Here is a 22,201-nt window from a genome sequence, read left to right on the forward strand (position 1 = left end):
TAAGATTTCTGGGAGTTCTTCTCATCTTCAAAACATCTGACACTGTAGTTGAAATGTTACCCTGATTTGCAAATCATATATTCAGTAAACTTCAATCAATTTCCATTATCGGCTTAATATGATTTTTGTTTTAACACTACATTTCTATCATCATCATCTTCACCCACAAAGAAATTTACACAGAAATCTGTATTTGAGAGGCATTGTTTATATAATAGTTGAAGCTGTGGGATTGGCTAAGATCACCCAGGGAGGCAGTAGAATGAGAAAAGGGCTGAGGACAGAACCCTGAGGAACAACTATATTTAAGAGGTAGACAGAAAATGAGGTACCCAGAAAAGACTTAGAAGGAACTGTCATTGAGGAAAGAAGAGAATCAGAAGCAGAAACAGACCAGAAGTCAGAGAAGATGAGAGTTTCAAGAAGGAGGATGAGATTAGTAGTTTTATACCCTGCTAAGAAGTAAAGTAAGATAAGGAGCCCTTCAAGCTCTTTGATATTTCCATCATTTTTTGAATACTTCTTTACTTTCTGGCACAATAATGTTTTAGGTTACTCTTATACTTCTCTGCCCTAGCCCTGGACTCAGTCATTTCTCCAAGTCCTGTTTCCTTTTAGTGGAAAATGGTATTTAGAAATGAAGATCTGGGTGTACTACTCCTTTTAAGAAGCTTGTCTTTGAAGGTCTTCGGTTATATGGTGGTCACACAGGGGAATGGAAGGACAGAGAAAGGGACACTTGGCTTGAGTAAAGATGAGCAAAGCAGAGGTCTAATTATGAGAACAGAGGCCTAAAATCAGAAGTAGGTTAAAGGTGATTTGACCTTGAGTTCCAGGATGGCACCTGTTGTTATTGTTAGCTGCTGTAAAGTTGGCACTCCACGCACAATGACCCCATGCACAACATAACAAATTGCTGCCTGATTCTGTGCCATCCCAGTGATCAGTTGGGGATCTGACCATTGTGATCCAAAGGGTTTTCATTGACTTATTCTGGAAGTAGATCACTAGGCTTTTCTTCCTAATCCATCTTAGTCTGGAAGCTCTGCTGAAACTTGTTCAGCATCATAGCAACACACAGTCTTCCACTGACAGATGAGTGATGGCTACCCATGGCGTTGCCCAGGAGTTGAACCTGAGTCTCCAGCATGGAAGGCAAGAATTCTACCACTGAACTACCACTGCCTCCATGAGTGGCACATAGAACTCGCTAATGTTTCTGTCTCTAAGGTTAGGATTTTTAGGAATCTGGGCAGAGCTCTGCCTCTCAACATTAAGTGACCTCAGCAGGGGAGAGAGGTGGTCTTCTGAGGCTGGACACCAAGCGAAGCCTGAAACCACCAGTGAGATGTTTGGGTTGTCTATTTGTGTCAAGCATTTAACCCTATGTCTTCTGGAAAAGGCCCATTTTCTACCACCAAAACATTTTGTGGGGACTTCTGCCTCCTGGTCATAGATGATTGGACTAGAGATGAGTAACAACATCAAGAAGGGCTCACCAGAGTATAGTTTTTGACCTTGAGTGAGCACATGACCTAAGCCAGACTAATCAGAGTCCTTCTTCAGGATTTGCAAAACTGGAGCCAGGGGAAAAGGCTCATTCTCAGTCTAAGACAAACCTGGGAGAGGTGGGACATTAGATCTGTTTGTGGCATAATTCCTAGGAAGAAAACCAGTGAGAGAGAAACAGAGATAAGAGATGGAAAAACAAGACTCCAGGTGGTGTTTGGGTCTCTGATTCCTTTTCTTTCTAGATGTGCTCTTGCCACCTCAGAATTATATGAACCTTCTAACACAGATTTATTTTTGCCTAAGCTAGTTTGACTTGGGTTTCAGTCACTTTTCACCAAAAGAGAGACCTCACTCATATAATAACTTCAAATATGTTTGATTTTAATTTCTAAGTATATTTACACTGTCAAAAGTTAACTTCATTTTGATAAGCATTGCAATTTTGTACTTTCCACCTAAAATGGTAAGAAATAAAATGATCATAAATGGCCATTGGGTTTTTCCTAAGAAAAGCAACGGTTGTTCAAAAGTTTCTTTTCTTTTTTTTTCCTTTTTTCTATTTATGCCTATAATATTAGAACATCTACCCAGGCAATTCCCCTGGGATCTTTTTCTTATTAACAACCTTAGTTTAAATTGTATTTCCATCCTTCACCTCCCCATCACACTATTACATTTTATCTATATTATCTTGCCACTTCTTTCAAATCCTTCCCTCTCTAAAACAAGAAATAAGTCATTCATAAGAGAAAGTGTGCTTACTTTGTTATTTTTCTTTCCTTTAGTTACAAAGAACTTTCCAAGTGCCTACTCAGGCTTACATTTTCTCTAACCAAGAGTTATTTTAATGGTCTTTACTCTCCTTGTTTATTCTTTCAGCCTTTCAAATCCTTAAGGTTAAGTAAAAAGCTTACTTTTTGCGTTTAGCCAGACATTTTCTAATTTCAAGGACAGCTACCCAATCTGGTTAATGGCCTTGTTCTTTGAAAAGAATTATGGGCTTGGTTCAATGCTTATAATAATAGTAGTGTTAATAATTTTATTTGATAGTTTTTCTTTGTTCACCCCTTCTTACAGAACCAACTTCCAGTTTTCTTCTGGAGATTCACCCTTTCCCCACTGTACTGCTAAATACACTACAAAATGAGCAAAGTAGGCAAACCCCACCTTTATCACTAACTGTGTGATAAGGATCCCATGAATCCAATACCCACCTGAAAGTGGATCCAAGCTACACCTTTCCACGTCTTCATGATCTTCATGGCCCTACACTTCTGTGGCACTTCCTCCAAGAGCACATTAACCACCGCGCCACCAGGGCTCCTTCAAAAGAATCTTAACTGATGTAATAATGATCACATAAAATTCACTTGAGTAAAAGGAAAAACTGGATAAATGCATATATATATGGATTTTATTTAGAGCAAGATCCATGAAACATGAAAAGTCAGAATCTACTGGCCATATTAGCTTGCACCTATATGTTTGCTACAATTATTTTTCTAGAAAAGAGAATAAAGTATAAGAAACATGACTCTGAACATTTTCTTCTAAAAAATCCAGTCTGTTTCTTGGGACATTCCAAGTCTGAGAATTTAACACAGTCTCTTACGTGCTCTAGGGCGACAATCTATTACAATGAGAACGCTAGTTCTGAATAGTGATCCCAAGACACCATGAAAGACACATTAACCAGAAAAAAATTCATAGGTTCGTAGAATTTTAGATCTTGAGGGCGTTGATGTCACCTACTGCTTAGTAAGGGGTTAGTGGTGGTTCAGTGGTAGAATTCTCGCCTTCTTTGGGGGAGACCCCAGTTCCATTCCCAGCCAGTGCACCTCATGTGCAGCCACCATTTGCCTGTCAGTGGAGGCTTGTGTGTTGCTATGATATTGAACAGGTTTCGTCAGAGCTTCCAGACTAAAATGGACCAGGAAGAAAGGCATGGTGATCTACTTTAGAAACTCAAGTAATGAAAACCCTGTGGATCACAACGATCTCATCTGCAAGCAATCACTGGGATAGTGCAGGACTGGGCAGCATTTGGTTCATTGTGCACGGGTTCGTCGAGTTGGAGACTGACTTTATGGCAGCTAACAACAACTCCTCAGTAAGGTAGTAAAATGGATTGTCGCCATTTTCAACAGTACAGGTTAAAACACAAGTTTTTGGTTAGTCCTTAAATAACTGAGAAATTATATATATGAAAACAATGGTTTTCAAATCCCTTCTCCTGATTGAGGTTCTACTATGCAAGGGAATTTTACCATAGCTGGGCCTTTTTAGGTCTTAGTGAGCACAGAAAGCTTAACCAATAACTCTGTCCCCATCTGTTAACTCAATTGACAGGGCTAGAAGAAAAGCAGATCTATTTTTCAGAGTGATCTTTGCAGAATGTTATACGTTTTAATTCAAATTATTTGGAAGAGAGCATGTAGAGTAGAAAATGGAAAAAATGTGGAGTTAGCAGACTTTTATTTCGATCCTTGCCTAGTCCATTACTGTGAGACCCACTAGATTGTAAACTCCATGTGGGCATGGTCCTTATCTGTCTTAATTAACCGATGTATACCCAATGCCAAACACAGTATCTGGCACATATAATAGGTGCTCAATGAGTTTTTGTTAAATAAGTTAATATATGGATTTATGTAAGTTCCTTAAACTGCCTGTGTTAGGCTAACTGCGGCAATAATCACCAAACCTCAGTACCTTGATATACTTAAGGTTTATTTCTCACTCATGTTACAGTTTAAGATCGGTGAGTGAACTGAGAAAAATCTCAGTGTCATTCAGGGACCCAGGCTCCTTCCACATGGTGGCCTGGTTATCCCCGGGGGCCTTGGACTCTGTAAAAATGGCACAGAGACAGTGTCTGACCTCCTCTAACTTCACCGGGGGAAGGATAATCAATATCAACAGCCCAAGGCTGATTCCTATGAGGTGGAGGTCAGACATACTTCCTCTCCCTGCCATCTTTATCAATTCTGACACCAATCGTCCCTCTCACAGCACTCTCTACTTCTCTGCTGGGTTTGATAATTCATTGCAATGTCCACACAGAACTCACAGACCATACTCAAGATTATAGGATTTATTAGGGAAGTAACAATTCAGGTTCAGGAACACCCAGGATACAGGTCTTCCATCAGGACAGCCTCCTCCCAGCCATGCTCACAGGCATGCCTCTCCCTCGCCCTCAGCCTCTGCCCAAAGGCACTCAGCTTTCTCTTTCTGTGGGCCGGGAAGCCTGTTGCCGTGTCTCTGCTGCCACTTCTCTGCCTTTGCTTCTATGCCACTACTTCCTGCCATCTTCAACGTTACAGCTCACTCTCTGACTCCTGGGTCCAGGAGCTTCTGAGTGCAGAGATCCCAGGTCCAAAGGACGTGCTGGCTCCTGGCTGTTCATCCTTGATGGTGATGGGATCCTCTCTCTCCCGCATCTGGGGTGGCTTATTTCAAGCCCAGTGGGATGGCAAAACTGACTAATCCCCTTGGGGGGCCAGTCCTGCCCAATCACTTGGGTGGGAGTTACAAGACCATGGCTAGAAAGGCCACACAAATGTGATCCATCACACCACAGACTCTATCACTGGATCCTCTACATCTGGCTGCCAAGGAGAGGAAAGGAAGAATATAGAGGATTGTATGAGAGGTTTTAGTGGCCAGCCCTGAAGGGAGCTGACATGGATTGAATTGTGTCCCCCCAAAATATCTGTCAACTTGGCTGGGTCATGATACCCAGTATTGTATGATTGTGTAGTCTGATGTGATTTCCTTATGTGTTGTAAACTCTATCACTATGATGAGGTTATATATGATCTCCTTATGTGTTGTAAATTCTATCACTGTGATAAAGTTATATTGATGAGGTTTACAAGATTAGATAGTGTCTTAATCCAATCTCTTTTGAGATATAAAAGAGAGAAGTGAGCAGAGACACATGGGAACCTCGTACCACCTAGAAAGCAGTGCTGGGAGCAGAGTGCGTCCTTTGGATCTAAGGTTCCTGTGCAGAGAAGCTCCCAGACCAAGGAAAGATTGATGCATCACAAGGACCTTTGTCCAGAACTGACAGAGAGAGACAGAGCCTTCTCCTGGAGCTGATGCCCTGAATTTGGACTTGTAGCCTACTGGACTGAGAGAATAAACTTCTCTTTGTTAAAGCCATCCACTTGTGGTATTTCTGTTAGAGCAGCACTAAATGACTAAGATAGGGGCTCACATCACTTCTGTCTACATCCTACTGGCCACAGTGCAATTCTAAGCCCACTCACTACCTCTAACCACAAGAGTGCCAGGAAATGTAACATAGCAGTATGCCCTGGAAGAAGAGGAGAAGCTCAAGCTTTGGTGAGAAGTAGCTTTCTCTGCTTAACTCTCTAAATGCCAACTTCATCTTGTGGAAGTAAGAACAAATTATTGCTGTTTGTCAGCACTTTACAAGGATTAAATGAGATAATAAACGTGGAAGTGCTTGATAAAGTGATAAATGTTAGTTATGAATATTCCTGGGTAATTTGGCCTATTTACCTCTGCACATCATTTGTGAAATGAATAGGCTGGAATTCTCTCTAAGAATCCTTCCAAACTCTAAAATGCTTAGATTCTACGGCTCTTTAAAGCAAGCAAGTGCCATCCGACTTTATACCAGTGCCTAGGATAAACTCTTTAGGATCCTGCACATGAGTCTACAACATAATCCTCCTGCCCGCAAGCCCTTTTTCACTGCTATAATAATGCCCATGTTCCTTTTTCAGGCATAATCTGACTGTATCGTATCTCATTTTAATTCTGTTAATTCCAGATATGGTAAAAGATAATCTTTACCTTCTTATTGCACCAACCAGCTCCAGCCCACTAGATTTATTGATTTCAAAAGAAAATGTAGATGTGGGGAAGAGAACCTCAGAAAGCATTTTACATATTTGAAATTTGTCAATTTGGCCAATGGTTTGTTGATTTTCTTGATCCTTTCAAAGAAACAGCTTTTCATTTTGTTGATTTCTTTCTATTGTTTTTCTGTTCCCTATGTGATTTATTTCTGCTCTGATCCTTTCTTCTGGTAGCTGTGCACTTCTTTTGCTGTTCTCTTTCTATTTGTTCAAGTTGTAGAGCTAACGTTTTGATTTTGTCCCTTTCGTCTTTTTTGATGTGTGCATCTATTGCTATAAATTGACCTCTGAGCAGTGCCTTTGCTGTATCCCAGAGGTTTTGGTATGATGTGTTTTCATTCTCATTTGACTCTAGAAATTTTTTTATTCCATCTTAGATTTTTTCTATTACCCAGTGGTTTTTAAGCAAGGTGTTATTCAGTTTCTCTGTTTTTGGTTTTTTTCCTTGCTCTTCCTGTCATTAATTTCTACTTTTATGGCATTGTGATCAGAGAAGATGCTTTGTATTACATCAATGTTTTCAATGTTGTTGAGGGTTGCTCTGTGGCGTAAGATGTGGTCTATTCTGGAGAATGATGTTCCATGCGCATTGGACAAGAATGTGTACTTTGCTGCTGTTGGGTGGAATTTTCTATATATGTCTATGAGGTCAAGATGGTTGATTGTGGCCTTTAGATCTTTTGTATTTTTCCTGAGTTTCTTTCTAGATATTCTATCCTTTACTGAGAATGGAGTGTTGAAGTTTCCCACTAATATTGTGGAACTGCCAGTTTCTCTTTTCAGAGCTATTCGAGTTTGTTTTATGTATTTTGGAGCCCTGTCATTGGGTGCATAGATATTTACTATGGCTATGTCATCATGGTGGATTGTCCCTTCAATCATTAAATAATGTCTTTCCTTGTCTTTTGTGGTGGATTTTGCCTTAAAGTCTATTTTATCTGAGATTAGTATTGCCACTCCTGCTCTTTTTTGGTAGCTGTTTGCTTGATATATTTTTTCCATCCTTTGATTTTTAATATATTTATGTCTTTGTGTCTAAGGTTTTTCTCTTGTAGACAGCATATTGATGGGTCATTTTTTTTCAATCCATTCTGTTGCTCTCTGTCTCTTTATGGTGCATTTAAGCCATTTACATTCAGTGTGCTTATTGATAGGTGTGAGTTTATTGCTGTCATTTTGTAGTGCTTTTGTTTGTGGTGCTGACGTTTTCTTCATTCCTCTTACTTTCCTGTGCTGAGTTCCTTTTGTTTGTGGAATTTCTTTTTGCTTCTTTTGTTATTGTAGATTTTGTGTTTACTGAGACTTTGTTTTTTCTTCTTTATTTTGATGGATAGGTTTGTCACCTTTCTTTGTGGTTACCTTGAAATTTGCCCTTATCTTCCTACGTTTGAACCAGTCTTTTATTACTTGATATCACCTTGACTTCCTCCCCATTTGAAAGTTCTATACCTTCACCATATGTCATGGATTGATTGTATCCCCAAAAAATATATGTCAACTTGGTTAGGCCATGATTCCCAGTATTTTGTGGTTGTCCTCAATTTTGTGATTGACGTAATTTTCCTATGTGTTGTAAATCCTAATCTCTGCCTGTGGTTAATAAAGCAAGATTAGGTTATGTTAAAGATGTTAGAGGATTAGGGTGGGAGGTAACACCATTACTCAGGTCACATCCCTGATCCAATGTAAAGGGAGTTTTCCTGGGGTGTTGCCTGCATCATCTTTTATCTTACAAGAGATAAAAGGAAAGGGAAGCAAGCAGAGAGTTGGGCACATTGTACCACCAAAAAAGCATCTCCAGGGGAAGAGCGTGTCCTTTGGACCTGGGGTTCCTGTGCAGAGAAGCTCCTAGTCCAGGGGAAGATTGATGACAAGGAACTTCTCCAGAGCCGACAGAGAGAGAAAGCCTTCCCCTGGAGCTGACGCCCTGAATTTGGACTTCTAACCTACTAGACTGTGAGAGAGTAAACTTCTATTTGTTGAAGCCATTCACCTATGGTATTTCTGTTATAGCAGCACTAGATGACTAAGACACTGTGTATTCTCCCTTTTGTTGTTCTGACGATGTCATCATTTACAGATTGATGTCTCTGGTTTCCTGTTTTAAAACTTTTAGCTTTGTTTTATCCTTGAGAGTTCATTACCTAGGTTGGTATCTGGCTAATACTGACTTGTGTCCTAGATGCAGGTTGTTGTCTAATGTTTTTTGTTCTCTAACCGAAGGACTCCGTTTAATAATTCTTCTAAGTTTGGTTTGGTTTTTATGAACTCCCTTAATTTCTGTTTATCTGGAAATGTTCTCATTTCACCATCATATCTGAGAGAGAGTTTTGCAGGATATATTATTCTTGGATGGCAATTTTTTTCTTTCAAGGTTTTATATATGTCTTCCATTACCTTCTTGCCTACATGTCTTCTGCTGAGTAATCAGAGCTTAGTCTTATTGTTTCCCCTTTGTGTGTGACTTTTCATTTTTATCAAGCTGTTCTCATGATTCTTTCTTTGTCTTTGGTTTTTGCGAGTGTGATTATGATGTATCTTGGTGACTTTCTTTTGGGGTCTATCCTATATGGGGTTCGTTGAGCTTCTTGGATAGTCAACTTTTCATCTTTCATGATGTTAGGGAAATTTTCTGTCAGCAAATCTTCAATGATCCTCTCTGTTTTCCAGTTTCTCTCACTGCTCTGGAACTCTGATCATGAGCAAATTTTTGCTCTTGATTGTATACTACCTAGTTCTCAGGTTTTCTTCATGCTTTTCTCTGATTTTTCCTTAAACAACGTGGCATCCATGGATTTGTCTTCAATTTCGATGATTCTGTCTCCTATTGTTTCAAATTTGCTCCTAAAACCTTTTATTGGACAGTCCATTTCTGAAATTTTGTTTTTTGTCTTTTGGATTTCTAATTGCTGTATTTGTATGATTTCTAATTGTTTATTTATTTTGACATTTTGTGGTTGTATTATTTTCCTGACTTCTTCTATTGCCTTGTCTGTGTTTTCCTTGATTTTGTCTATGTTTTCATTTGATTTTTGTCTGTGTTTTCCTTGATCTCTTTCCTAATCTCTTGGAGAGCCCTGAATATTAGACTTTTGAATACTCTGGTGGCATAGTAGTTAAGAGCCAATCATTTTGTGGGAGTTACAATACCATGCATAGAAAGGCCACATAAAACAGATTCATTGTACCACATCTTTGCTACCCATTTTTAACATTTCTGAAGTCAAGGGCATCTTTTAATAGATGGAATCTAGGCATTTTTAATATTCTAATTGGCAGTGTTATAGCTTAGTGATGCCCTTTGACTACAATCTTTATGGTTGAAAACCTTTCTCACATGAATCTTTTTGTCATTTTAGAAACTAGAATAATATCCAAAATAGCAAAGTTTGTGAAAGATTTACTATTTTCACATATCAGAGTGGGTTTAAGATTACCTCCCTAATAGTATCACTCTGACTCACTTGCATTCTGATTTGCTTTCTTGAGAGGAAAAACTGGAAAGGATGGAGCTCCTGTGGGCTGCTGGATTGACATGTAATCCCCGACATACATTATTGGTATGACACTCTGGTATGACTGTTTGCAGCTGATGTCCAATTGATAGTTGATACATGAATGTCATCTGTTGTGGCAGATGCAAGAAGTGTGGCACGATGTAAACACCAGGAGAGCAGAGCTGGTTGCTTCATGGCTGCAATGCTTAATTTTATGTGTCACCTTGGCTAGACTATGGTTTCCAGTGGTTTGGCTAAATATTACTCTAGTTGCTGTTCTGTAATGTAATGTAATGTGCTATGATGTGATGTGATATAATGTGATGTAATGACCTTTCATCCACCACATGTCTGTCAGTTTGTCATACTGTGGCGGCTTGCAGTTGCTGTGATACTGGAAGCTTTGCCACTGGGTATTTCAAATACCAGCAGGGTCACCCCTGGTGGACATGTTTCAGCTGAGCTTCCAGACTGAGATAGACTAGGAAGAAGGACCTGGCAGTCTACTTCTGAAAAAACTGGCCAATGAAAACCTTATGAATAGCAGGAGAACATTGTATGATATAGTGCCAGAAGATGAGCCCATCAGGTTGGAAGGCACTCAAAATAAAACTGCGGAATAGCAGTCTCCTCAAAGTAGAGTCGACCTAAATGACATGGATGGAGTCAAGCTTTCAGGACCTTCACTGACTAATGTTGCATGACTGAAAATGAGAAGAAACAGCTGCAAATATCCATTAATAATCAGAACTTGGAATTACAAAGTATGAGTCTAGGAAAATTGGAAATCATCAAAAATGAAATGGAATGCATAAACATCAATATTCTAGGCATTAGTGAGCTGAAATGGACTGGTGTTTGCTATTTTGAATTGGACAATCATATGGTCTACTATGCAAAGAATGACAAACTGCTGAGGTACAAGCTGTCAGTGATAGGATAATATACATACACCTACACAGAAGATCAGTTAATACGACTATTATTCAAATTTATGCAGCAACCACTAAGGCCAAAGATGAAGAAATTGAAGATTTTTACCAACTTCTGCATCTGCAATCTGAAATTGATGGAATATGCAATCAAGATGCACTGATAAACACTGGCAATTGGAATGCGAAAGTTGGAAACAAAGAAGAAGGATTCATAGTTGGAAAATATGGCCTTGGTGATAGAAACGATGCCAGAGATTGCATGATAGAATTTTGCAAGAACAACGACTTCTTCATTGCAAATACCTTTTTTCAACAACATAAATGGTGACTATACATGTAGACCTCACCAGATGGAATACGCAGGAATCAAATTGACTACATTTGTGGAAAGAGACGGTGGAAAAGCTCAATATCATCGATCAGATCAAGGCCAGGGGCCAACTGCGGAAAAGACCATCAATTGCTCATAGGCAAGTTCAAGTTGAAGCTGAAGAAAATTAGAACAGACCCACAAGAGCCGAAGTACGACCTTGAGTATATCCCACCTGAAATTTAGAGGTCATCTTAAGCATTGATTTGATGCATTGAACACTAATGACCAAAGACTAGACGAGTAGTGGAATGACATCAAGGACACCATACATGAGGAAATCAAGAAGTCATTAAAAAGACAGGAAAGAAAGAAAAGACAAAAATGTACATCAAGAGAGACTCTGAAAGTTGCTCTTGAATGTAGAGTAGCTAAAGTGAAAGGAAGAAATGATGAAGTTAAGGAGTTGAACAGAAGATTTCAAAGGGCAGCTCGAGCAGACAAAGTATAATGAAATGTGCAAAAACGTGGAGATAGAAAACCAAAAAGGCATTTCTCAGGCTGAAAGAACTGAAGAAAAAATTCGAGCCTCAAGTTGCAATATTGAAGGATTCTATGGGCACAATATTGAACAAAGCAGGAAGCATCAAAAGAAGATGGAAGGAATACACAGAGTCACTCTACCAAAAAGAGTTGGTCAATGTTCATCCATTTCAGGAAGTAGCATATGATCAAGAAGTGATGGTACTGAAGGAAGAGGTCCAAGCTGCACTGAATGCATTGGTGAAAAACAAGCCTCCAGGAATTCATGGAATACCAGTTGAGATGTTTCAACAAATGGGTGCAGCACTGGAAGTGCTCACTTGTCTATGCCAAGAAATTTGGAAGACAGCTACTTGGCCAACACACTGGAAAAGATCCATGTTTGTACCCATTCCAAAGAAAGGTGATCCAATCAAATGTGGAAATTATCAAATATCATTAACGTCACACACAAGTATAATTTTGCTGAAGATTTTTCAAAACTATTGCAGCAGTGCATCAACAGGGAACTGCCAGAAACTCAAGCCGGATTCAGAAGAGAACATGGAATGAGAGATATCATTGATGATGTCAGATGGATCCTGGCTGAAAGCAGAAAATACCAGAAAGATGTTTACCTGTGTGTTTTATTGACTATGCAGAGGCATTCAGCTGTGTGGATCTCAACAAATTATGGATAACATTGCAAAGAACAGGAATTCCAGAACACTCAACTGTGCTCATGAGGAACCTGTACTTAGACCAAGAGGCAGTTGTTCGAACAGAACAAGGGGACACTGCATGGTTTAAAATCAGGAAAGGTGTGCATCAGGGTTGTATCCTTTCCCCATACTTATTCAATCTGTATGCTGAGCAAATAATCTGAGAACCTGGACTATATGAAGAAAAATGGGGCATCAGGATTGGCAGAAGACTTATTAACAACCTGTGTTATGCAGATGACACAGCCTTGCTTGCTGAAAGTGAAGAGGACTTGAAGCACTTACTGATGAAGATCCAAGACCATAGCCTTCAGTATGGATTACACCTTAACATAAAGAAAACAAAAATCCTCACAACTGGACCATTAAGCAACATCATAATAAATGAAGAAAAAATTGAAGTTGTCAAGGATTTCATTTTACTTGGATCCACTGTCAATGCCCATGGAAGCAGCAGTCAAGAAATCGAACGACAGCGTTGTATTGGCAAATCTGCTGCAAAAGATCTCTTCGAAGTGTTAAAAGGCAGAGATGTCACTTTAAGGACTAAGGTGTGCCTGATCCAAGCCATGATGTTTTCAATCGCCTCATATGCATGTGAAATCTGGACAATGAATAAGGAAGACCAAAGAAGAATTGACACCTTTGACTTACCGTGTGGGTGAAGAATATTGAATATACCATGGACTGCCAGAAGAAGGAACAAATCTGTCTTGTAAGAAGTACAACCAGAATGCTCATTAAGAGCAACAATGGCGAGAGTGTCTCACATAATTTGGACATGTTATCAGGAGGGACCAGTCCCTGGAGAAGGACATCATGCTTGGTAAAGTAGAGGGTCAACCAAAAAGAGGAAGACCCTCAATGAGATGGATTGACACGGTGGCTGCAACAACGGACTCAAGCATAACAACGATTGTGAGGATGGTGCAGGACCGGGCAGGGTTTCATTCTGTTGTACATAGGGTCACTATGGGTTGAACCAGCTTGACAGCACCTAACATAACTCCAACTTTCCCTGGACCAATAATAATGGGTATATCTATATATATTTTGTTTCTCTAGAGCACCCTAAGACAATGGCTTTAACCTTAAAACCTAGAATGGTAATGACGCTCAATACATGTTGAACAACAATGTAATGGAATCAGTCAATCAGTTGAAAAGGGAGTTTCTTTATGGTGTGTTCTGCCTCCAGACTATAAATAGATATTTTGGCAGAACTCTCTCTGTCTGCACTCTTCCCATCACCTGACCTATAGATTTTGGGACACAAACCTGCAGAAGTCTGTAGCCTGTTATTTGTCCTACGAATTTTGGACTTGTCAGCCACCTCTCCTCCCTCTAATTGTGTGAGCAAGCAAGAGTCTCCAGCCTGTTACCTGGCTTATGGATTTTGTACTTGTCAGCACCTCACCATTACATGAGCCAATTCCTTCAAGTAAATCTCTTTCTTTCCCTCTCTCTGCGTGTGTATGTGTGTGTTTGTATGTGCCTGTTGTTAACATAGCTCCAACTTTCCCTGGGCCAATCATTACGGGTATATCTATATATATTTTGTTTCTCTAGAGAACCATAAGACAATGGCTTTATCCTTAAAACCTAGAATAATAATGACACTTAATCAGTGTGTTGAGTGAATGAAAGAATGTGGAAATTGTAACTGAATCTTGGATCATTCAGAAAACTGCAGGCCTCAGGGTCACCACTCTGAGCATTAATTTTCACTGTCTAGGATGAGAAATATAGCATGTGTATGCAGGACTGGCTACATAATCTCCAGTGCCCAGGGCAAAATAAGAATGCATGGTCCCTTGCTCAAAAATATTAAGAACTTCAAGATGATGGTAGCAGAGCATTAAACCAAGCATGGGGACTTTCTGAGTGTGGGGCCCTGTGCTTGCACAGGTTACCCTCCCGTGAAACCAGCCTGTAAGTAGGAGATGGAACTAAATCTTCCCAATTCTGGTAACTTTCCAGAAATATCTTTTAAAGATTTTTTGCAGATATCTTTGAAATGACCTTTTTATGTAGCTATTTTTTCCTTTCCCATGAAAGAGAAGTTGTTGTTAGCTGTCATCAAGTTGGCCCTGACTCATGGCGACCCCATGCACAACAGAATGAAATGCTGCCGAGTCCTGTGCCAGCCCCATAGTTGGTTGCAGAACGGACCATTGTGATCCATAGTATATTTATTGACTGATTTTCGGAAGTAGATCACCAGGTCTTCTTCCTAGTCCATGTTTGTCTGGAAGCTCTGCTGAAACCTGTTCAGCATCATAACAACATGCAAGACTCCACTGACAGACAGTGGTGGCTGCACATGAGGTGCATTGGCTAGGAATTGAACCCAGTTCTCTTGCATGGAAGGCAAGATTTCTACCACTGAACCACCATTGCCCCCACTGTACAGAAAAGCCCCTAGAAGGGTCACAGAGAGAGCCCACATGCTTCTCTTCTCCCTACTCTGCCATTATACAGGGTGATATTTTGCCCATTGCTTTTGATTTCTTGTTTTTACACTTTGCAACACAGTGAGAACATTAGGTTAAGGAACCTTGCCATTTTCCTGTTCAGAGCAGTTGTATCAACAATACCAAGCATTCGCACTTTGGTAGATAACGACAAGAAATATGCCAGCCCATTAGTAAACAAGCAAATCACTTGATGGCAACGGCTGATTTAATCAAAACATTCTGGTTCTCCCCCATCTGAACCCACACAAAGAGTGAACCAATCCAATTGAAAAAAAATATTTGTTTTGTCTTTGCCACATTTATTTACTCATAGGGACTGTTTAACTTGATCGAGCAGAGAGTTGGAAAGAACAAAAACACGTGAGGCTCTGAACAGACTTCTCTGTCTCTGGTGACAGGCAGGAATGCCAGTAGCCTGGAGGTCTTTCCACAGGGGCCTGTTCTCAGGCAGTTTCTGAAGTCCTTTGCTCTCATCTTCAGGGGTGGAGAACTGAACTGTTTGTGTGCCAGGTTCCAGGGATTAGAGAAAACAAGTCACTCATTTAACCCTGCCTAACATGAGATCACTATGATTCGGAATCGACTTGATGGCACCTAACAACAACAGCCATGTAAACCACCACCTGTCTGTCTGTTTGTTCTACTGTGGTGGCTTCCATGTTTCTATAATGCTGGAAGTTATGCCACCGATATTTAAAATACCAGCAGGGTCAGCCATGGTGGACAGGTTTTAGGGGAGCTTCCAGACTAAGACAGACTAAGAAGAAAGGCCTGGTGACCTACTTCTGAAAATTAGCCAATGAAAATCCTATAAATCAGAATATTTAAGACTTCAACTTGCTTACTTTGGACACGTTGTCAGGAAGGACCAATTACTGGAGAAGGACATCATATTTGTTAAAGAGTAGGGCCAGCAAAGGTGAGGGAAACCCTCAGTGAGACAGATTGACACAATGGCCGTAACCATGCACTCAAACATACCAACAATCATGAAGATGGCTATTATACATGGGGTCACCATGAGTCGGAGCCGACTTAGCAGCAACTCACAACAACAAAAGCCATGTAAATGATTTCAAAATATGAAATAGTCATTCCAAGAAATTTACTGAGAATTTTATATGTGCAAGGCATTGTGCTAGGGGATACAGAAAGACAAAGATAAATTAGACATGGATTTAATTCTCAAGGAACTCTCAATCAAAGAAGGCACATAAAAAATTCAAAGGTGTCTGTAGGGAGTAGGAAGCTACAGGTGTGTTTTAGGTTAGGATCCCTGAAGTAGAGCTGGAGAGGGGGCTTGTGTGCAAGTGGTGTGTTGAGGGAGGGCTCTCTGGTAACACCTCTAAGGATGTGAGTGAAGCAGAACAGGGCAGAAGAGAAGCTAGCAAAGAGGTGGGTGCGGCCTCAGCCTGATCCCATGAGAAACTCTGGTGGGTGATTGGCACCACAAAGTTTTCCCAACTTGAGGCAAAGGGAATGGGCTTTTGTGTCCGTATTGGCTAGCCAAGATAGCTTGAATGGCACAAATAGTTAAGTGCTTTATTACAGACTGAATGGTTGGCAGTTCAAATCCACCCAGACCACCTCAGAAGAAAATCCCGGCCATCTACTTCTGAAAGATTATAGCCATTGAAAACCCTATGGAGCACAGTTCTGCTCTGAAACACACAGGGTTACTGTGAATTGGAATGGACTCAATGGCAACTGGTTTTTACTGGTATTGGCTGGCCATTGGCTGTGGGCTGCCCCTGGAGATACAGAACAATGTCCCAAACATTTTTGGGAAATGTGGCTTCCTTCGGTCAAGGGCAATTCTCCAGAGAAGGGTGCAGCTGCAAGTGTTTAGTAGCCAACACTCAGTAGCTGTGGCATGGGCATTTGGGCCTGGTGAAGGGAATCTGGGCAGCACACAAAAGCATACATGAGAAGGTGTCCTTCAGAGGAGGATGCGAAAGTATTGGTGGAAGGTCCATTGAGAAATGAACTGATCCGCTGAAATCAGTAAGAGGCTGAGAGGTTATTCAAATGGTAGCTATCCCCACCAAAAAAGTAAAAGAGGTTCCCCAGAGCAGCCATCCAGGAAGCTTCTGCTTATAGAGTCCAATAAGACATAAATTGATGCAAAGGAAATAGCTGCAAGGGAAATGTGTTTAGGGCAGAATTAGAGAGATGGTGTCTTTAAACATAACACCTGGAGTTACCCTCAAAGGAGCCTCTGCACTGTTAAATGAAGTATAATAGTGTCCCGGTTTGGGGGGAGAAGACTGTGCCATTGTGTTGCTTTTCAAAAAACTAAGACAAAGACATAACAACCACTCATTGCTAACTTATTGTCTGTCAGGTGCTGTGGCTCATTTGCACAAGCATTACAATTTATAAAGAAAGCACTTTCTTTTAAATAATTTAATTTTTTGTTGTCATTGAAAATATACACAGCAGAACACACAGCAATTCAACAATTTCTATATGTACAATTCATTGACTACATAAAGAACGCACTTTTACAAAGACAATCTTACTTACCTCCCACAACAATCTTGCAAGGGAGAATTATCCCTATTTTAGAAATGAGGAGCCTGAGATTCAGAGAGTTAAGGAACTTGCTCATGGTGTCCAGGGCCGGATTAAGGCATGTGAGGGCCTTAAGCATTCGTAATCTGTGGTTCCTCTTCTTCTGCTTACTCAAGCATTCAAACAGGATACTTGAGTTATATATATGCATTACATATATACTAGTATTGCTACCCATGACATAACTTCTTTTTAAATGTGATTGTAATATTAGTGACTGAATGCAAAAGTGGTGAATGCCATTTTAGTAGAATGAGATGAACTGGATTATAAAATTTTTAGTGGATGCAGGGTACTAAGATTTTTACTGTACAACACATTTTCTACAAAAAGAATATCTCACATTATGTTGGTTAAGGTTGTGAGTCAACTTGGCTGGGCCATGATTCTCAGTGGTTTGGCAGTTATGATGTCATTTGGCAGCTATGTAATGATATAATCACCTCCATAATGAGATCTGATATAATGTAATCATCTCCATGATAAGCTCTGCTATGAGCAGCCAGTCAGTTGAATAGGCGTTTCCTTGGGGATGTGGCCTGCATCCAATACATGTGGACTTTCTGGCAAAGCTTGGGGCTTTTGCTCACTCTGGATCCTGCATCTGACTCCAGCTCTTGGGACTTCAGCTAGCAGCTTACCTGCCGATCTTGGGGTTCATCAGCCTCTGCAGCCTGTGGGCCAGAGGCTTGCTGTCTAACCTGCCAAATTTGGATTCACCAGCCCCTACAGTTATGTGAATCAGGAGAAACCTCCAGCCCGACCCATGAACTTGGGACTTTCCTGGCTCTACAACCTCACGAGCCATTTCTTTGATTTAAATCTCTCTCTCTAGCTATATATATATATAGCTATATATATATATATATATATATATACACACACACACACACACATATGCTTCACTGGTTTTGCTTCTCTAGAGAACCCAGCCTAAGACACATATTCTACAACAAAGCAAATGAGTCAGTGAACTTAGTTGTGTCAATGTAAAATTGAATGTAAAATTCTGTTGATCTCCTACAAAGAAAAATTGACTTTCACCAATTTTGCTTTAAACAGCTCATACTTCAATTCTGATGCTTGTTTTGTAATAAATGCTATAATTATAAATGAACAAATGAAAAGATATCATAAAAGAAAATGTAATGATCAGGAAACAAATATTATAACAAATTACTGTATTTTATTTTTAGATAGATCTTTCATCTCTAACGTAATTAAAAACATTTCTATTCTTTGCTCTTACACATTCTTCAATGATTTCATCACAATTAAGCTACCAAATAATATCTACTTCCATATATAACAAGGATACTGAATCGAGTCTTTCTTGAATCGTTGTATGCTGAAGGTTTTTGAGTCTCTTTAGAGACAAAAATGAGCATTTTGTTGTGCAGTTTGTGATCATTAAAGTCAGGAATATGCATAAAGCAATTTCAACATTGAGAAATACACATTGCATTTTAGCTTCTATTATGGAATCATACATGCCTACATGAGTAAAATTTGTCTTTCCTGAATCTGTAAACTTGGTTCTCATGTAAGAATGAAATTGTCCAACTTTTTCATAAAGGTTTGCATTTAAGTTATTGGGATAAGCCTGCACAAATTTCTTGGATGCCTACATGCATTCTTCATCAGGTATATCCACATTACTTAAGAAGGAAAATTTAATCTGAAAGAACTGCATACACTTTCGCCCTTCTTTTCATGCAAGATTCAAGTGTGTCAATGATGGTAGTACGTGGTTACACAAAATCGATCTCTGGCACTCAATACTTCTGGAGCACTTCCATCATTTAGTCATTTCTTTCTAATGCTTCTGTAACAGCAAATTGCTTGATAATCAGTATTTGGCAGTATTTGTTTTGTTGTGTTTTCAAATTTTTCAAAATCTTCTCTTAAATTATGTAAATACCCTGTTAATGACTGGTAGAAATCTGTGCATGTCTTTAAATTTACTTCTGGATCTTGGGGAGCTTGACTCATCCAATGAAAATTCTGCAATATATTATTCCACATAACCAACATCAATATATACTCTAGTGTTTGCATTTTGTTGACAATGGTTTCCGCTTCTCTTTTGCTGTCTCCTTTTTGTGTCTGGTCTTCAGCAATATTTTCTAAAGCATCTAGAATCTGAGTGTACGATTCCAGGATTGCATTTGTGCTTTCCAACATGTATTAGAAAGACATTTTAATACTCAATCATTGCCTAAATATGTTTTAAGAGCTGCCCGTTTGTAAGTAGAAGCGAAGCAGCAAAAAACGTGTAGCGTAACTGAACAGCAGAAAAAAATCAACTGCTTCTGGACAACAATCTATTGTGCTACGTCCTACAAGGTTAAGTGAATGCACAGCACTTAGTATGAAAATGGCATGTCCATTATGTTCTAAAATTTTCTGTTGCATATCTTTATAACACTCTGGCATATTGGCAGCATTGTCATAGGACTGGCCTCTGCACTTAGAAAAATCAATTTTGCAAACTTCACATAAGTAGTAAAGTACTTGATTTGCAATTTCTTCACTGGTATGATTTTTAAGCTAGTAAATGTGATACCATATTTTTGCACAAATAACTCATGCCTTCTATGTTTGTTTGCCAACCGCTCCCTCCCCCTGTGAGGTATCTTCATTAGGACGCTATGCTAATTTTTTTACTTCAACATGTAATGTCACAGCGACATTTACAAAAATACCTCACAGAAGGGAGGGAGCGGTTGGCAAACAAATGTAGAAGGTGTACGTTATTTGTGTAAAAATACGATAAATCGGTTGACAGGTTTTCCATCTGTTGGAGATACATATTTTAAAACAATACTTAGCTGATCTGTATGGGAACGATCAGGAGTGGACTCTACAGACAAACTGAAATATTGAGCTATACTTATTTCACTGAAATAGTTGATCGAAATTTATCACTTATTAAGTTTATTAATGCTTCACATGCTGTTTTAGACATATACAATGTGTTGCCCTTTCCTGTGTTACCATATTTTGAAATGTGACCTGCTAAAAATGGATCAAACTGAGCAGCAAGTTCAAGTAAACCCTCCAAAATTCCATTTTGTGGGGACCCAAGCACTTGATTTCTTTCTTGAAAAGATAGCCCACATTCAGGATTGTTATAAAGACAGCAACAACGTGTTGCAAACCGGTTTCCCAGTACTGACGTTCTTCATTAATTTGGGTTTCTACTTCATGAGTTAAGCCAAAACACGTCTTTAGTTTGAATATGACAACATACAATCTCTGTGAATTGAACCGTTTTCATGTTTTTCCAATCATATTTGAGTTTTGCCAATCACTAAATCTATCCGCAGCAAATCGAAAATTAAATGATTTAAGATTGAATAGTTTGCAAACAAAACAACATACATAGCCGACTAATGGAGAAAACAGTAGCCACTCCCTCTAATAATTTTCACCATTAGCTTTGCACCCTACAAACATGTTCTGGCTACAGAATCTTGTTTGTTTACCATCCAGGAATTTTCGACACAAATTTTCAAATGGTCCACTGTGATGTTGACAATGACTTGGCCCTCTTTTGATCCAATAATTTACATCATTCAAAGAAAAATTATTCCACAGAGTAGGATCTGTATTTCTGTTATTTATGTGATGTGACAGTTTCAGATTCTAAAATAGTTTCACTTTTTACACAACTATTAATTTTTTTACTACAGCAAAGAATGGATGCAGAATCTGGAACAAATTCTGTTTTGTATTGCTACTAGTAATTTCAGCACTAGCAATACTAGTATGACGATTTGTGCCCATTAAACTCAAGCATTCAATGGCAGAAGTCTCTTCTGATTGATTACATTTTAAAAACGAAGGTAATTTTGGAACTGTCTTTAGGGATTCACAAATCCTTTTCTCTTTATCTTCTGAGCTTTCGTTTTTTATGCTCCACTTAGTTGCCATTTCATTTTATCTGGATTTAAAATTATGTCACTTTTCAAATTTGGTTCTACCATAGCAAATAAATTTGAATAATTGAAAATAAATAAAATTTATAAAACAAGTAAAATTTATAAAATAAAATTTTCATTTGAATTTGGATATTAACACAAATATTTATATTTGAAAATGAGTAAGTAAAAAAAAATTATTTGGAATATGTGATTTTGTTCTTCAGGTCTGAGACAGTCAAAGGAAATAGTGCTTACGAGGCAGTCGGAAATAATTTCATTCATCTGTCGTTCCACGTTTGTTGGTGGGCCCTTCCTAGATCTACGGGAGCGTTTTTCGTCTTGAAAGAATACTTTCAGACTTTATACTCACTTTGCGTTCTTTGATGCTGCGCCTTCACAGTTCATTGGACCACTGCTAATACCCGACGGGGGCAAGCAATAGCAAAGAGCATTATACAAACACAAGGGTATGTTCAATCTGAACATGCGTTTTGGTTTGCTTTGAGCGGGACACGACCAGATTCGTCAGGAGTCACGTGACTATAGTGCCACTGGCGCCTTCTTCTGTGGTGGAAGAGACAGAACTGAATGTGAGGTTATACCGAATCAGTCTGGAATGAAAAGGAAGATGTAATTGTTATGGTATACACACAATTTATAACATGTACATTTATTTCTTCGTGGAATTGTTCAACTCCCATAGTGGGAGATATGTGCATAATTGATGTAACAATAGCACCACTTCTCCACGAGCAGGTTTGTTTTGTGAGTCATAACAATACCAATTTCTTAAAAGAAAGTCAATCTGAAGGAAACGAAAAATAAAATACA

General features: G+C 39.2%; 1 protein-coding gene across 6 annotated transcripts in view; it reads left to right on the forward strand.

The window, feature by feature from the left end:
• Window positions 1–22,164, forward strand: part of MRPL42 (mitochondrial ribosomal protein L42) — a 102,389-nt gene extending 80,225 nt beyond the window's left edge. For 4 of the 6 annotated variants that reach the window (XM_023738565.1, XM_023738563.1, XM_023738562.1 and 1 more), the window contains one exon: window positions 21,595–22,159. In XM_023738565.1, the coding sequence (XP_023594333.1) occupies window positions 21,595–21,754 (160 nt within the window). In that variant the 3' untranslated portion in view covers window positions 21,755–22,159. Of the gene's footprint in view, window positions 1–21,594 lie in introns of all 6 variants that reach the window. The other 2 variants (XM_023738566.1, XM_023738567.1) reach the window with 2 other exon arrangements.
• Window positions 22,165–22,201: the final 37 nt, after the last annotated feature.

This window comes from Trichechus manatus, unplaced genomic scaffold, assembly GCF_000243295.1.
Source record: "Trichechus manatus latirostris isolate Lorelei unplaced genomic scaffold, TriManLat1.0 scaffold00119, whole genome shotgun sequence".
NCBI lineage: Eukaryota > Metazoa > Chordata > Mammalia > Sirenia > Trichechidae > Trichechus > Trichechus manatus.